Genomic DNA, 18,184 nt, shown 5'->3' with positions numbered 1-18,184 from the left:
CTACTTGTGTGCCAAGCTACCAGATGAATGAGCACAGGTTAAATTGGGGTTTGCTTGTGTTTCACATTAACAAAAAATGTGGTTGCTGCTTTATTGGGGTTTCTCACCCCTCAACCAGTAACCCAATTTCCTACATCATAGTTTGCCAACTGTTAGGCCAAATAAGAAGGCATACTTTGCGTGCACACATATGTTCATGCTTTCCCCTAACTATGGTGTGATTGGCCCTATAAATGTAAATTTCAGTTTTAATAAATATAGCAATTCCATTTTTCCAGCCAGCATACCTGATGTGATGGTAACAAGCTCTGCTCTGAATAGAGCTTGAACAGTGTACTTCCTTAGATCAACATTTTGTCACACAGCATTGTTTTTAATTGAGTTTACTAAAACATGAGTTGATGCACCACAAGTGATAAGGTCTACTAAGGTCCACGTAAAGGTTGCACTAATCTAAACCTAAGCTCAACCCCTGGTAGCTATGGCACAGAGCAGACAGGCTTAAAGTGTGAATCATTTAAAAACATCAAAACAGTTAAAAAGTCAAAAACACAACACAATACAATTCCCACTCCAATTAAAAAATTTTAGTATAATTTAATATACAAAATGACAGGAGTTCAATAAAGGGAAGCAGAGATATGCATTTTAGAAGATTTAAGCAAAAAAAGCACAAAGTGCCAATGATAGTCAATAGTCGAAGTAGACTGGGACCTAGGTGTAATTTTTCTAGCCGATTGCAATGAAGCGTGGTTCAGATACACCAAACAATGTCGACATGGTCAGCGGTTTTACCTTGGGACTTAGACTCTAAAATGGGAGACCTCACAAAATCAGGCAGTGGACGAGATTCCACTTAAGCTATTGTTTTTGTCAGAAAAAACTCAAAGCGTGAATATTCCAATTTTGAACCCAGGGAAGTCCTCTTGTCAGGTGGAACTTTTATTTGCCTTCACCTAGTCAAAATGTTACCTTCAAACTTAGGACCTGATTTACAGTTTTACAGAGAGGGTTCTTACCACTATGAAAAACGTTGTGGAAAGTAAAAACGTTTGAATGACCTCCACACCATGGTAGAACACGGTTATGGTGATAGGCCTGTTAGTTGTTATAATTTTCAAAAAGAAAAATACTTCATAGGGATTTTATTTTAAACAACAAAGAAAAACATATTGAACGTTTTTTATGGTGACAGAATTGTACTGTACACATCAGGCTGTGATGGCGTTCCCTGGCAAAGGTCATATATATTTGCTGGGCCAGCAGGCATTTCTAAATTCAGGGTGCAATTCATCTGAACTCTAAATCAGGCACTTAGTATCTATTTTTGAGCTTGGAATCTTAAACCGGAGCAGGGATGCGGCTACATCCGACAGTGAGTTCCATTGGGCCAGATGCCATCTTGATGAAGTCCAGCTGAATTGGCAGAAGCTCTGAGTGGGAGAAACCAGTTTTTTCATCCACAAGTTTGCACCGTGGGCAGATTGGCTTGGAAGGAATGTCCTAGACCTTCGGAGATCTTGGAGCTTAAAACGTTCCTACGTACCAGCTTTGCAGAGATGATGCAAGTCCAATTAGACCCAGCACAGTGTTCAAAGACGTCAGGAACAGTAACTGGGTGTCAAGACTCACTCCAGTAAAGGCAGCCAGCAAAGTCCAGGTAAGGTCCAGTAGGTAATGGTCAGCTTGGAACTTGAGGGGAAAAGCTTTTTGTGGCTCTTACACAGGAGGACTGTCAACTGACCCTTTGAGGTTTTTTTGTTCCAGGTCTTCAGGTGTCATTACAGGTCTCAAGCATCAGCAGCAGTCCTTCTTCAGTCATCCACAGGTCCATCCAGAGTGATCTGATGAAGGAGCCTTAGGGTGCAGCATTTAAACCTGGCACAACTAGTCAGTGGGGGTATCTCCTGGCTCCTCCCCAATCAATGAGGTTAACGTTTCCAGGGGTAACCCTAACCCCTTTTTTAACAGTTCCCATTTACCCTACTGCAATTGATCCCATATTGTTCCTTGCTGCCTAAATATAAGAGGATAAGCCCTTTGCCCCTTGTGCAGAGCCTGTGTGCCTGCCCAGAGGTGTGGCCAAGGTATTGAACAATTCCCTCCTCCTTGGTCACTCCAAACCAGTTGTGGAGCAGCTCCCTCCCCCCCCTGGTATGGTGCCTAATTAACTGGAAGACCAAAAGAGAGGACCTGCTCTGGTGTCAGCTAACATTTGATTGAAGTAAGTTAAGCTGCTGGGTACATCCCAACTAGCCTTCCTGCCAGAGGATTACAAATGCCTCCCTGCACCTTGGACTTTGTCTCTGTTGTGAGAGTAGTTTTCACACCTCATGATGGATACTCACTCATTGGGATATAGCTGGACAGCTAATGCAAATTATCCTCAAGGAGCTTCATGCAGGGATCCAAACTCACCATTGAGTTGATCATTTGACAAATATTAAAAATAGTTGTTTAGTAATTTTTCTAGCTGGTCTCCTACCAGAGATAACAGAAGTAATATTTATTATTGCAGCTCAGTGTTTTTTTATGGGCCAGACAGCTTTCTTGTAGTGAAAAACCAGTAGGTGCTAGTAACTGTCAAAGAAGACGGCCACTTGACTCAAAGGATAACTCTCACCAGAAATGATACAGCAACTATCATGAAGACCATCGACTCAGGTGCCCCAACTGACCCATGCCCCCACCACATCTACAACAAGGAAACATCACCAGTCAACACTACCCTGACCCACATCAACAACATCTTTATCATGTCCTCCACTTTCCTGGATAAACGCAAACTTGTAGAAATCAAAGCCCTCCTTGAGAATCAATCAATCAATCAATCAATCAATCAATCAATCAATCAATCAGGGGTTTATAAAGTTCTCTACTCACCCGCCCACAGCCAACACAAATCAACTGAGCAATTTCCTACCTATATCCCTGCCCCCCTATCCAGCCGAAGTGAATGAGAAGGCCATCAGCAAGCATATCACAACTCACCATTAACTTTATCTTCTTGTAGGCAATACTTAATCAGGATTTAGAAACAAATGAGAACTGAAAGAGCACTCATCACAACCACTGACGAAATTCAAACCACTCTGGATAGGGAAGAAACAGCTGCCCACATCATGCTTGACCTCTCTGTGGCCTTCAACACTGCCTCCCACAACAACCATATCAGAAGACTCCACAAGACTGGCATAAAAGGAGCTGCTCTCAAATGGATCTGTTTCTTCTTCACTGGAAGATCCCAAAGGGTCAGGCTGCCACCCTTCACATCAGAGTCCAAGAAACTGATATGCAGAGTTTCAAAAGGATTGTCCTTCACCCCCACCATTTTCAACATATACATGTCACTTCTTGTCAACATCATCTGATCACAGGACATCACCATCACTGTAAGAAAGTGGAGTATTATGCGGCCAGGTTGTTTTGGCATTACTATGTAATACACTCACAATACACGAAAGTAAGTCCTTAGGATTCACACTTATACATGTAATTCTCTCACAATACCCTAAAATAGGTCCTTTGGATTCACTCTAGTAAACCCCTAGCTCAGTCCTGGTAGTGTGGCACAGAGCAATCAGGCTTTACTAGAGGAATATGTGTTAAGCAGTTTTAGAGAACCAACATGGACAATAAGTTAATGACAGAACTCATAACAAATCTAACAACAATGTATATGACAATAGGAGATTATTATATAAATTTAGACACTAAAATAAAGACAATCAGATTTGTGTAACAGGAGTTATGGACTTTACAAGGAAAAACAATCTGCGCAAATATTATTGTGACATGTTAGCTTTGTGGTCAATTGTAAAAAACACTAGTGACAATCAGTCATTTTCCAGCTGGGTTGCATGGAACCCACTGGGGGGAAGAGGTGATGTGGATTCCAGGACCAGCCCATGACAGTCAGTTCAATTTTACCCAGCTATTCCACATTTGTAAAGCGCGAACAATCGCCCTTAAGGGTCTCCAGGCGCTGGGGGCCATCAGGAAGATTAAGCAAGCTATTACCCATTGTCACATGGTGCTGGGCTAATCTGCCGCCGGTGCCAGGGATCAAACCGTGATCCCCAGATTCCAGCGTCAGTCGCCCTGGCCGCGGCGTCACACCTCTCCCAGCTCATAGTGCATGGGTGCAGAGTTGTTCTATCTGTTCCTGGTACTGAAACTGGAGCTGTAGGGTAGCTGGATTTACCGCACAAGCTGTGCTGATGAGGAATCAGATGCAAAAAGCTCACAATGGGGCCACTGAGGTGTCGGATAAAGGTTCTGCAAAGTTCCCTCAGGATGCAGTGTCGAGTGAAGGAGCTTTTGGCAGAGGGAAGGCCAGTTTGAAACTATTTCAATTCCTGGAGGTCAGAGGCAAAATGGTAGCCACCTGAAACTTGTTTCCCACAATGCACTGGATCTTCTACATTTGGTCAATACCTCAGGGGGCTCGATGATCAGCAATTCTTCGGGACAGGGAACGTGCTTTACCTGCTGGCTGCAGGGGACTATTACCACAAGCCCAAGGGAGTCTGGAGTTGCCTTTGTCTCTCAAAGGGGTCCCTCTGTCTCTGGGAGCTGGACTTTGGTCCAGGACAAGTAGCAGTCTTGCAGTTGCAGGGTGGTTACCACAGGTGCAAAGTGTCGCCTCTTCTATGTGCAGGTCCTGTAGTCATGGACTAAAATCTATGTTTTGTCCTCTTTTGCAATTCAAAGCAGAACTGAGGTTCTGGTGCCAGGGTTGCCCCTTAAATTCTATATGTAGGGGTGTTATGGGGGTGGGTGCAAGTGGTCAAGTGGCTACTAGCCCTAGTGGATGATCCACCCTGAGGTGGTCACATCCGGGGCTGTCACCTTTTCCACCCATAACCTCTGATTCTTCCTTGGCTGTACAGACTAGGTACCCCACCCTAGGGGTGCGGCTAGCCTTCTGGTATTTACACTTCCTAACTACAGAAATGCCCTACCTTCCCACGAGCAAATGTGTCTAGGGTCATAGGAACAGCTGAGTCGTCCTCTGGGATGCAGCCTGGATTCATTTCAGAGGTGGAGAAAGCATTGTAGCTCACCTCCTTGAAGTTCCACTTTACTAGCCATCCTATCAGGGAAGGAGGTTTCACCTCCGTCTCATCCAGGTCTTTGTTTCTGACTCCCGGGAGTGTTCACACCAACTGGCAGGGGGTCAAATTTCTGGTCTTTGCTGCAAAAGATTCAGACTGTCAGCTGGGGCACAGGAACTCCTGTTGCAACCAGGTGGGAAACCTCTAAGGTAAGTAAACACAAAAGCAGGGCTTGGGGAGAATTAGAGACCTGTGGGTGTTCATTCCCAATCAATGTTTTATACACACATAGAAACACCAGGGTCTAAGAGAAAGAATCAGAAATGGTAAGAAACCTAGCGGAAAAATTCGCTCAATGAGAAAAAGTGGCATGCTTCATCTTCGGGGCTCCCATGACACTGTGACAGCAGATCACAGTGTGGGCTGCAAATCCCTCTCTTAGAAGGTGGAGCTCTTTGAATGTTTTGAAATATGGTGGAGGCCGTACACAGATCTAAAGGGTGATGAGGATAGGAGAGAGTGCAAAATGTGAAAAAAATTATGTTGACAGTTATAAATGACTCCAGAGCTGGCATAACACTTTATTCTTGCATGCCTGGATCAGGATTAAAAATAAGAGTGAAACAGTAAATTGACCCTGCTTCTGTGTGTCATTCATCATTAGTCAACATGTTTCTGTCAACTTGACCCTCATAAGAGGTGTATTGGCATCCATCAGGACCTTAAAGTATTGCTTCTGTTCAAGAAACATGCATATAAAGGAAAAATGCAGAACCAAAGGTAGTGGTCCACAAATGTATCACCAACTGATCCACTTTGTTATGACCTGTAGGAAGATATGACAACTAGGTTATTGCAACAGTGTTGGTAATACTTACCAATATATTGCCACAAACTACCCAAACACTAGTATCATGTATCCACCATCAAAGTGTGTGATTAACATAGATCCAGTTGTAGCATTCGTACAAGTCAAATAAGCTCACCCGCAATTGTCGTGTGTCGTGTCTCAACTCGAGGGACCCTGGAATGGATCTTAGGGTGCACACTGTCCAATTGCATTGATAAAAAGGCAAAGCTCTTTAGTACTGGAACACTCAGCTGACACTTTCCCATCAAGTGGTGACAAAACGCAGCCTGGCTACAGCTTGTCATGTTAAAAGAATGACAAAAGAGCTATTTGGAGACACAGTTATGTACTTATGACAGATTGAGATTCTATGCTGTTGTTATGTTTATGAGAGAACATTGTGGAAAAAGAGCAACTGTATCAAATCTTTCTTCTCTTAACATTTCCTCAATAACCAATAATGATCACATGTTAAAAAAGCTTATCCACCTCTGGGAAATAGATTGCTAAGACATTTATTGAAGGTACCAGTATTATTATAAGGGTATACATTATACATGATTTTAGAATTTAAGACATACACATATTCACATTTCTGATCGGCACACCGCACCGGTGAAAGATAAAATCACCTACTTTCAGGAGAAAATCAATGCTCCTAGAATTTAATTTTGACCACTAGTGGTTCAAACAAACCCAATCAAAAATGATTAAATAGTTAACCAAACATCAATATAAGTCAGTGCCTTCCTTGATAGCCTTTTTAAACCACAAAATACATCACCATTATGTTATCTGTAGTTCAAGAAACGTTATCCTTGGTGTGGTATTCCTCCAAATGTTTTGCCTTCACCCCTCCTGTTTGCTGAATTTGGTTTTCATGTATTCAAGACTCCGTGGACTTTACCTCTGCTAACCAGTGCTAAAGTTCTTGTGTTCTCTCCTTGAAATATGGTGAAATTGGACTACATCGAATTGACACATTTAATTTACTTGTAAGACTCTGGATGGGTGGGCGCTCCTTTGGCTACGCAGCATCCAGGCTTTGGAATACGCTTCCATTGTCTCTCCGGAGTATGAGGGACATTTCTTCCTTCAAAAAGGGACTAAAAACTCACCTTTTCCCAAGGACAATATAGATGGCTGCTAATGTAATGTCTCTTGTGTTCGGGCCTTGAAAGATCACAGCGCCAGGATACCCGCCGGGTGATAGTTGCGCTTTATAAGTGTGCCTTACATACATTACATACATACTCTAGTAAATATTAATAACTGTACTCATGCCTTATAATTTAAATGTGACTAGTGGGTCTGCAGCCCTCATTGTGTCACTCACTAAAGTAGCACTTTAAAACACGTCTCAGGCCTGCAACTGCAGTCTGTAGTGCAGTTTTAAACTGATGATACAACCTGACAAAATACAACCTTATGCCAGGCCTCAACCTTCCTTTTTAATACTTATAGGTCACCCTAAGGAAGGCCCTAAAGACTCATAGGGAGAAGTGAAAACTCCTAAAGTTGTTATATGCTTTTGGAAGGCCTATCTCTCTCATCGGCTAACAATAGGTAATCTTATTACATTTAAGAAGTGCTCATTTTAGATTGGGAGCAGAAAGAGATATGCTGTTTTCATTCATTTCATTTTAATTTGAACATCTCTTTAATGGTGAAGTTGGTTATTGAGTTATAATTCTTAAAAGACAATTTTAGAAAGTTGCCATTTTTTGGTACCACTCAGTTTGCCTTCTGCCAGTGTCCTGGGTCACATAACTTCTGTTGTAATTTGAGTATTATTGAGAGACAGTGATGCAAATGAGACTTGGGTGTGAACAGGCCTGCCTGGCAAGATGACTGGGGATGGGCTGCACCCAACCCCACTTACAATTCAACTTCGAAGAGCTTTGACTACGGCACACACAAAGGTACCTGACACCAGGCCCGACCAACCTTTTATCACCCCTGACAGTTTGGAACCTGGAGCAAGAAAAAGGGAAAAGCTTTGCCAAACCAGTGTTGGAGGTAGGTCAGAGAATCAGCCACACATAGACTGGCACCATGTATAAATATTGGACCTCCAGAGCCAATCATCATAACACTCCTATACCTGTGAAAGATCCAGATGAAGGATTGCTCTGCTACCACAAGGACTGTCGTGCTTTTTGAAGGATTGCTTGCTGTCTGAAGGAGGAAGATTGTATCTGCTTGACTTGAAAGCTTTCTACACAGAGTGACTCCAATGGTCAGTTGGCTTGCCTCCTGTTTGAGCTAAAGGAACAGAAAAAGCTTCAACTCCTCAGCTGACCAACCCCAAATGGACCTTCCTGACTCATGATGCTGGAGGGAGTCCTGACCGAGAGGCGCCTTCCTGGCCTGGACCCTTGGCTGGCGGGAAACAACCGTTACATCGCAACTTTTACAACGCACTTCTATTACAACGCAACTTTTACAACGCTGGATCCATTACATTGCATGCCTTTACAACGCATGACATTACATAGCAGATGCAATTACAACGCATGCCATTACAACGTAAGTATAGGTAAGTATATAATTTTTTTATTTTATTTAATATTATTTAATTAATTTAATTATTATTAATTATAAATAAATATATTAATTTATGTTTTTTTATAAATTAAATATATTAATTTTACAAATAAGTATGAGTATAGGAGTATATTTGGGTTTTGGGGCACAGGGGTATTTTTAGGTTTTAGGGCTGGGTTTGGGTTTTGGGGTACAGGGGTATTTTTAGGTTCCAGGGCTGGGTTTGGGTTTTGGGGTACAGGGGTATTTTTAGGTTCCAGAGCTGGGTTTGGGTTTTGGGGTACAGGGGTATTTTTAGGTTTTAGGGCTGGGTTTGGGTTTTGGGGTACAGGGGTATTTTTAGGTTTTAGGGCTGGGTTTGGGTTTTGGGGTACAGGGGTATTTTTAGGTTTCAGGGCTGGGTTTGGGAGTACAGGGGTATTTTTAGGTTTTAGGGCTGGGTTTGGGTTTTGGGGTACAGGGGTATTTTTAGGTTTTAGGGCTGGGTTTGGGTTTTGAGGTACAGGGGTATTTTTAGGTTTCAGGGCTGGGTTTGGGTTTTGGGGTACAGGGGTATTTTTAGGTTTCAGGGCTGGGTTTGGGTTTTGGGGTACAGGGGTATTTTCAGGTTTTAGGGCTGGGTTTGGGTTTTGGGGTACAGGGGTATTTTTAGGTTTTAGGGCTGGGTTTGGGTTTTGGGGTACAGGGGTATTTTTAGGTTTTAGGGCTGGGTTTGGGTTTGGGGTACAGGGGTATTTTTAGGTTTTAGGGCTGGGTTTGGGTTTTGGGGTACAGGGGTATTTTTAGGGTTCAGTTTTTTTTTTAAATGACTTTAAATAAATTAAATGAATTAAATTAATTAAATTAAATTAAATTAATTAAATTATATTATTTACAATTTTTAAATTAATTAAATTAAATTAAATAAATTAATTTAATTAAAATAAATTTATTACAATTTTAAAATTAATTAAATTAAATTAATGAAATTAAATAAAATAATTAAATTATATTAATTACAATTTTTAATTTATTTAAATTAAATTAACTAAATAAAATTAATTAAAAAAATAATTACAATTTTTAAAATAATTAAATTAAATTAATTAAATTAAATTAATTAAAATAAATTAATTTCAATTTTTAAATGTATTAAATTAAGTTAATTACAATTTTAAAATTATTTAATTTAAATTTATTAAATTTAATTAATTAAATTAACTTAATTAATTTTTTTTTAAAAAGATATACTTACCTATACTTACGTTGTAATGGCATGCGTTGTAATAGCATCTGCTATGTAATGACATGCGTTGTAAAGGCATGCATTGTAATGGATCCTGCATTGTAAAAATCGCGTTGTAATGGAATGCGATGTAAAATTATGCGTTGTAACGCCATACATCCTTGGCTGGCATCAGAGAGATCTCATCCCTGCCTAAGTGAAGATTCCACAGATTCAGGGTGAAGCAACGCAGGGTCCCACAGAGCTGTGTAACTCCAAACCGAATGCTTTACCAAAACCGAGGTTGAGCGCCGCAAAGCCTAGCAGTGTCACACCATACAGATCCCATCTGTAATCTGCACCAGAATCATCATCAATCTCTGCAAAGCCTTGCAGCACAGTTGAAAGCTTCATTGAAACCAATGCTGGCAACGTGAACTCTGGCAAAGCCATGGAGCATAGCCAAAAACGTCATTGGAAGTGATGCTGGGTGATGCAAAACCTCAATAAATCGCCAACCTGCTGAAAGCCTCATTGGAATCAACACAGAGGACCCCTCTGCAATGACTTTGCATCAAGGACATAGACTACAACTCCCAGTGGGAAGAACCTGGTGCCCGGCCTGCGTGGAATCGAGGTTGGCCTGAGCATGTGTATTGTCCCATTCTAAAGTGACCAGGTACTCAAAGTTAGTGTTTTTAGCTTCTTGGTGCGATTTTTACAAACAAATTAAAATTCAATATCTCTGGTTCTACTGATTGGATTTTTGATGTTCTGGTATCATTTTATTTATTAAAATGAACTTTATTTTTGTAAATGGGTGTATGACAGTGGCGGCTTCTCCGCTATGGCTTAGGAGCATCGCCCCACTGCTTTGAGCTGTGCAAAGGAAGGGAAATATAAAACGATAATTACTTTTAGTTATTATCATTTTATATTTCCTTCCTTTGCAGGTGGGCGGGGTTGCTCTGCTCATGTGGAGCAGGGTAGGAAAAGAGTGGTTTGCCTACTAGACCCTCTTGGGCCATCCAAACCAGTCATGCGCACTTTCCCCTTTCTCTTTGCAGGCTGCATTACAATCTGCATGGAGAACAAGCCCACGCTCTCATTTCCCGGCTGAGCGTCCCATCAGGACGCTCAAAACAAATCACAACGCTGCAGCGTTGTGATTGGTTTTGAGCAGGAGAGCCTGGGGCCTACTAATCACAACACTGCATTGCAGCCTTGTAATTGGTCTGGGGAGCCTAGCTGGAGCAAGGAGGAAAGACGTGGTAGCAGGACTGGCAGCAAGGTAAGTGTTGTAATTTTTTAATTATATTTAGTTTTTTATTGTGCTCCCTCAAGGGCCCAAGCCCCCCTCCTCCACACCCGACCTCGCCCGCCACCCGCCACTGGTGTATGAGCCACTGAAAGGCTTTCCTAAGAATTTGCATCAGTTTGAAACAGGATCCAGTGATAAAGTCAACATGTTCTTTCAAAGAGAGATTCTGATTGATCAAAAAGCCAAGATTTCTGACTACCTTTTTTGGGGTAGGGAGTGACCCTATTTCTATGAGCCACCAATCACTGGACCAGAAGGAATGAGCTTTCTCAAAAAGCAGAATCTCCATCTTGCCGGAATTCAATTGGAAATAGCTGCCTGACTTCCAGAAAGTTTTTTATCCCATATATTCCCTCAATCTTAATTTAGTGGATTCCGGCGTTGGTCCCATAATGATGATAAGGTGAGTGTTAAACTTAAAACCTTTTTGCTGCACCTTTCAGCCATATTTATGTCCCTTACTCATTTTTTTTATATATCAGACTCAGCCCCCAAAAAACCTCAGCACCACAATTGAACTTGTAACAACAGAACTCGTAAGAAAGCTCTTGATATTCTACAGGCCCTATATTACGTGCTCTCGATAAAAAAAACTGCATTTGCAGTAGATCTGACTGGCTCACAGCAACTCTGGGAAAAGAGATTTCCTCTACCGTTTAAAAAGAAGTGGCCAACAGCTACATGATTTATAATTTTCTCCTGGGTTCAGCTCCTGTCTTAATTCAATAGTGAAGCTCTCCTGACATTCCTGATCGACGGTACCATAGTACCACATTTCCCATACCAAAAACGTATAAATGAGGAGAATCATACTATTCTGACTAACTAAACAACCCCTTCTCCGGAATCTTTTTGAAAAGTTACCAAGACTCTTTTGTAAACGTCTACTATCTATATTGTGGTTGATCTGCTCGCATCGAGAGGGGATTTCCTGGTCAATTTTAGCGCTACAAATGATGTGATTAAACATGATAAAGAAAAAAACTATTTTGGTCACTCTCCCAGGTTGGCTAGCTAACTCCCCTTGCTATGTCCATGTAAGACACAGAACCTCGCCTTTTTTTCCACATGTGTTGGTGGTAGCCTTAATGTATCTAAAAGTAACAGGTCAAAATAAATAAAAGGCGGGCCCCAAGGGCCACATTTTTGTGACCGGTAATAAAAGAAAATAGTGTACTTTATGCCATTAAAGTTTTTTGTGCTCACTGCTTTGTTGTGTGTGGGATAACCAATTGTCAAGCACTGAAATGATACATTCCTCACATGTTTTTAATAGTCTTCAGAAATAACACACTCTACAATCGTATGCATCATGCAATCATTGCCAATTCATTTTATATATGTTTTTAAATATAGGCTTGTTGGCTGATGGATCTATAACTAAGCATGTGTCATTCCGTTTGTTTGATGTAAAGTTGTATAATTGTTTTTGTTTGTGGTACACCTGAGAGCTTAGGACCAAGAAGTCACTAATGCACAAAAGTACTTTTCTTCCAAATGGGCCAACTCCAGCTTTGCCATTTGGGATCTCAAAAGCCAGTGCACATTCCATCTTTAGCATAACATAACATACCATACCATACTCCTGATTGGTGGCCAACGGTTTGGGTCCCAACCTGGTCCCTAAACATGTAGTAAAAAAAACTGGGTATCCGCTTAGATCATTCCCTTAGCCTGAAAGAGCATGTTACTCAGATAGCTGGGTCGTGCTTCCATGTAATAGGCCTACTCTGTCGAGTCTTCCCGCTACTTCCTGACTCCACCCGTAAAACTCTGGTTCAGGCCCTAGTAGTAAGCCACCTGGACTACTCTAATGGTCTGCTGATCTCGGCCTATGACAACTTACTCAACAGACTACAAGTAGTCCAAAATACAGCTGCACGGCTGGTGCAGAATGCTCCACCCAGGACACCTTCCCATCCGCTGCTTGTAAAGCTCTATTGGCTTCCTATTCGCCAAAGGATCAAGCTTAAAACATGTTGCGTCATCCATAAAGCGCTCCAGAACCTGGGCCCTTCCTATCTGTTGGAGAAATGTATACCCTATACACCCTTGCGACCTCTACGCTCTAGTAGTAAACATCTTCTTGAAGTACCCAGTACAAGAAGGGCAAGATTAGGAGGGAAGGCTCTCTCCTATCTTGGCCTGCGTCTCTGGAACGAGCTCCCCCTCTCTCTTCGACAGTGCTCAGAGCATATAAGATTCAGGAAACTGCTTTAAACCTTCTTGTTCGGTACTTGCTAAGCATGCCAGGAACTTCTGCTTCTCCTCATAGTCTGCTTAAGCGCAGAGATACCCCTCCGGGGGTCGATTCTAGCGCTATATAAATAAATAAATATCTTACATAAAATAACATAATATATTATAACGTAACATAACTTGACTGTTAAAGATAGTGAGTGAAAGGGAGTTGTGAATTGTGTGTGTCCTGTGTCCCATGTGGCAATAGATTCACACCTTTCCCCGTGCCCTTTACTGATAACCTGCAGTTCTTTATCAGGTCTGTGTAAGATTGGCAAGTAGTAAAAAGGCAGACCTTGGTTTAGGTGCACACAGTGAGTAGGTCTGGCAATGAGGTTCACCCTGAGGAAGCTACCTTTTTTGTCATGCACTTCTGGTTGAAGGATCTGGGGTAAGTCCGCAGTCTTTTCCTTCTTTGAAGGCATTTGTTGTATTATAGAGCAGAATTGCCAGGTAAGCAATGTGTTCAGGACTCTCAGACTTTATAATTTCTTTCCAAGTGCTTGAAATTATTAAACAATACATGATTCAAAGGATTGTGGAAGGTTGCATGTCTGTATTGCCATTTCTCTCAGAAACATCTAAACTCCTCATTTGAATCCACAGATACAGGTACTGCTTTCCCCCAATATTTCATATACTTATTTATCATGATACATTTTTTACTCTGACATATCAATCCGGGAGTTTCAAAAAAAGCTTATTTTCAGTTGTATATGGATTACACTTCGTCATTGTGTATTTGTTTTTCCTTTCTCTTATTTTGCCTTTCCTTCTACTGTATAAAGTGAGTTGTTGTGGTGATTTTAATGGGGTAGATGTTGCAAGCGAAGACTGATCTCTATGACTCCATGGGGAATATTACCAACAACTAGCAATAATTATCGCTATGTTGGTTTAGCGGCAATATTTTTATCACCGTGCTGCGGCGATTTTTATCGCTTAGGAACCTTGCTATTATCAAGGTTTATCTCCTAAGCGATAAAAATCGGCCGAAATGCATGAATATCGCTGAAAAGTCAGCGATATTCATGCATTACCGAGCTAATGCTCTTAGCCATGTTATACACCTACCATTGGATAACATGGCTAAGAACTGCTCTGGGTAGGGGTTAGCTTTTGAAGATATTCGCACTTAGCGCGAATATCTCCAAAAGTTGGTAATAGGAGATAGCAATGTTAGCGACTGTTTCCAGTCGCTAACATCTTGGCACGCACACTTTGCATGTCATTAGTGATAAATTTCTCTGACTTGCAAAGCGGGGCCCAAGATGGTCGCTATCTCCTACTAGCGGTCGCTAACTGGTGTTAGCGACAGCTAGGTAATATGGAGATAATTGTATCTCGGCTTTCTTGGCTTTTAAAGCCAAAAAAGCGGAGATAAACCCCCTTGATAATATGCCCCCATGAGCACTGTTCCAGGAGATAAAGGTAAGTATTTTTCACAAAAGGTATTTGACAACAGCGAACTAAAATCCCATGCAAAAGAGCCATAAAATAGAGTGCAATGCCAATGAAATGGCATAAAATTCTAAAACGATATCTCACCTGAAAAATCCAAGGGTTCCAAGACGATATTGAATTATGACTACAACCACATTTTCATAGGCTGACAAGGCCGACCCATCAAACGTCGAAGCCCCTCCATAAACTAAACCACCTCCATGAATCCATACCATCACCTACAGAAAAGAGTAGATTAGAATCCTTTAAAAACAGACATTCCTTGTGGTTCTTGAATGCAGCCATGGCTACAAAAATACCATTCGCATAGCTCCTGGAAGCTAGGCATGAACTGTAGTTTCTAACCAATGACAATATCAGTCAACTTCTATATTTTCAATATTTGTAATTTGTGCAGAAAGAAACCCTATAGAAGTAGATGACTGTGCTTTTCTTACCATTTTATACTTCTGTTCTAATTTCCACAGGTCAAATAACATTGAGGTGTAGAGAAAGTGAAGACATAAAGACCTCCATGAACAAAGTCCAACATTTAAGAATGTACACATGCATAAAAGTCCACAATAACCTGTCCACACATTAACAACACACATAGAAGCACCCAAGAAACACAGACAGCACAGCCAACCATCCTCATTTAGTTCCCATGCTTAATGTAGAAGTTGGGGCAGCTCTGATTTCAGCGGCAGAGCCTTGCCTCACTTTGATGCAAGAAGCCTGCTAGAAATGGGCCACCAGCCAGAGACCTCTCTGAGCCATGATATTGGAAGGCTTCTGTCACTGTATGGCCACCTTCAAAGTGGGGTTGTGCCCAAACAGAAAGAGGTAGGAAACCAAGAATAGGAAGAGTTGGGGAAGGTGGCGGACTCTGGATATCTCCATGTCAATAGGGAAGGGAGGAGAAGTCATCAGAGGAGAAAGGGTATTGTTATGGAGGCTAGCAGCGATATTCCAGAGGGTACTAAGCATGGCAAGATTTGCTTTGTTTGAATGGAGCTAAGGATGTGGTGGATAGGAGAGTGCTGGAAAAAGCGATATTAGGGTATGTAGGGTAGGTGGAGTTGAAGGAAGGCCATACGTGGTTATATTAAATGAGGTCTATAAGCATTTCCCTAATTTTCTGGGTAGGGTTGAGAACATATATATTACATAAGGTCTCAAAATTCTTCAATATGTTAGATGACTTTAGACGTTTGTATGAAATACGTCACCTTTTGGTCTTGATACCTCAAAGTTATTTCGATGTTTATCCTCTGCACCTCTGTTATTTGACTTCAAAGGTGTCGCCTACACATACTTGGTACAGCTGCTTTTCCCTAATATTAAAATCCATCAAATGGGTTTTAAAGTGATATATTTAACTTTTTGGTAAGTCAGTTGTTGTTATATGCAAAGGGTTTGAATAGCTGAGCAAGGTTCAAATGTGGGATGCAAGTTTGAAGGAGATGTTTTCCCATGCCAAACTAAAATTATGAAATGTGATTGATCGCTAATTCAGCACAGCTGCAGAGAAATGTGTTTAAATGTATGACCTAGAGAAAAGCCCTATTGCCAATCTCATATTAAGGAAAAACACTACAAACATAATATTTGCAACATGTGGGTAAATATATATGACTACAAAAATTAAACATAATATGGTTATGAGCTCTCTGTGCTTGTGTTGTACAGATTGTCATATTACTTGCCTTAAACATAGCAATAACTTTAGCAAAAGGCTAATCACATTTACCTTCCTGGTCATAATATAGTTTGCACAACATTGTCCATTTTCACACCTACTCTATAATCTGCCTTCAGTGGCAAACTGGTTGGCTTAAAAGTCAACTCAAGCAAAGATTCAGTAAGTGTGAAAATCTTAACCTTGTACACACCCAGCGTATCTCTCCTTGTGAAACGAAGGCACAACATTTGGTCTCATTTTGTAGAGGTTCCATTGCATAACAATTAGTGCCATTCACAGTAACGATTGGAACGTTGATAGGGCCTAGAATGTGAAGACTCTCTTTGAGCTTTTGGAGGAGGTACTGGGTGATTGCCCTTTTGATATCTTAGTTTTCTATCGTGCAAAGTCTGGAATAGCTGCTGAAATAAAATATACTTCTCTAAAAGGCACTGTAGGGAGGAAAGATCCTGACACCAGACTTTACCCTACATACATTTCCAGCATTTTGGTTACCTGGTTGTTTTTATGTGTTGAGAGAATAGCAGCTACGATTACAGTTGAATGCACACTGGAGTTTAGAATTATTTTATTGTTTTGCTCTTGTTGCACATGTACAGTCTGAATTTCTGCATGTCACATGCTACCATGAATCAATCCGGTCTCAAGGTGCTGGAGGAGGGTTTGGGCAGCTCCATAGGGGTCATTCAAAGAACCAGGTCTTGAGGTCCTTCCTGAATTGGTGCAGTGTCGGCTTCACTGAAGGTGAAGGGGGAGATTGTTCCAGGTCTTGGCTGCGAAATAGGTGAAGGATCTTCCACCCGCTCTAGTCCTGTAGAAGTGTGGAACGGTAGCTAAGAAGAGGTCTGCTGATCGGAGGTTTCTTTTAGGGTGTGGAAGGAGAGGCGGTTGTTGAGGAATTTAGATCCAATGTTCTTGTTGGCGTGCGTGAGCAGCTTGAAAGTAATTCTTCTTTCAACGGGGATCCAGTGGAGGTCGTGAAGGTGCTGGGGAATGTGATTGTGCTGTGGTATATCAAGGATGAGTCTGGCTGCATCATTCTCGATGGTCTGGAGTTTGCGGAGGAGTTTTTTGTTGATTCCAGCGTAAAGGGCGTTGCCCTAGTTCAGTCTGCTGGTGAAGAGTGGATGAGTGACCGTTTTCCCGGAGTCGGAGGGGATCCACTTGAATATTTTAGGTAGTATTCAGGGCATGTTGAAGCATGTGGAGGAGCCACTATTGATCTGGTGATTCATGGTGAGCAATTAGTCCAGGATGATGACAAGGTTGCATGAATGGTCTGTCGGGTTGGATGGGTTTCCGAGGGCAGGTGCCACCAGGTGTTGTCCCATGTGGGGGGGGGAGGGTTGAGCAGAGGATGAGGACTTCTGTTTTATCTGAGTAGAGTTTCAGGCAGCTGTTCTTCATCCAGGTTGCAACAGCGTTTATCTCTTCTTGGAAGTTGTGCCTGATGATGTTGGGTTCTTTGGTGAGGGAGAGGATGAGCTGGGTGTAATCGGCATAGGAGACAATATTGAGCCCGTGGTTTCTGATGATGTTTGCAAGGGGGGCCATGTAGATGTTAAAAAAGGGTTGGACTGAGGGAGGATCATTGAGGTAATCCATATCTGGTCTCTGTTAGTTCTGGGAGGAAGGGCAGTAGTCTTATTCTCTGTGTTCTGCCCATGAGAAATGAGCGTAACCAGTGTAGGGCCTTTCGTCGGATGCTAGCATCATGGAGTCTGGTGGCTAGTATGCAGTGGGAGACAGTGTAGAAGGCTGTTGATAGGTCTAGGAGGATAAGTGCTGCTGTTCGGCTTTGGCCAAGGAGGGCGCA

General features: G+C 41.7%; 1 protein-coding gene across 3 annotated transcripts in view; it reads right to left on the bottom strand.

The window, feature by feature from the left end:
- Positions 1 to 18,184, bottom strand: part of LOC147673797 (fatty acyl-CoA hydrolase precursor, medium chain-like) — a 342,888-nt gene that overhangs the window by 223,149 nt on the left and 101,555 nt on the right. For all 3 annotated transcript variants that reach the window (XM_086947712.1, XM_086947714.1, XM_086947713.1), the window contains exon 5: positions 14,769 to 14,902. In XM_086947712.1, coding sequence (XP_086803838.1) covers positions 14,769 to 14,902 — 134 coding nt within the window. The remainder of the gene's footprint in view (positions 1 to 14,768; positions 14,903 to 18,184) is intronic.

Source organism: Lissotriton vulgaris, chromosome 12, assembly GCF_964263255.1.
Source record: "Lissotriton vulgaris chromosome 12, aLisVul1.2, whole genome shotgun sequence".
NCBI lineage: Eukaryota > Metazoa > Chordata > Amphibia > Caudata > Salamandridae > Lissotriton > Lissotriton vulgaris.
The sequence above is the reverse complement of the archived record's forward strand: the minus strand, read 5'-3'. Positions and strand labels throughout refer to the sequence as shown.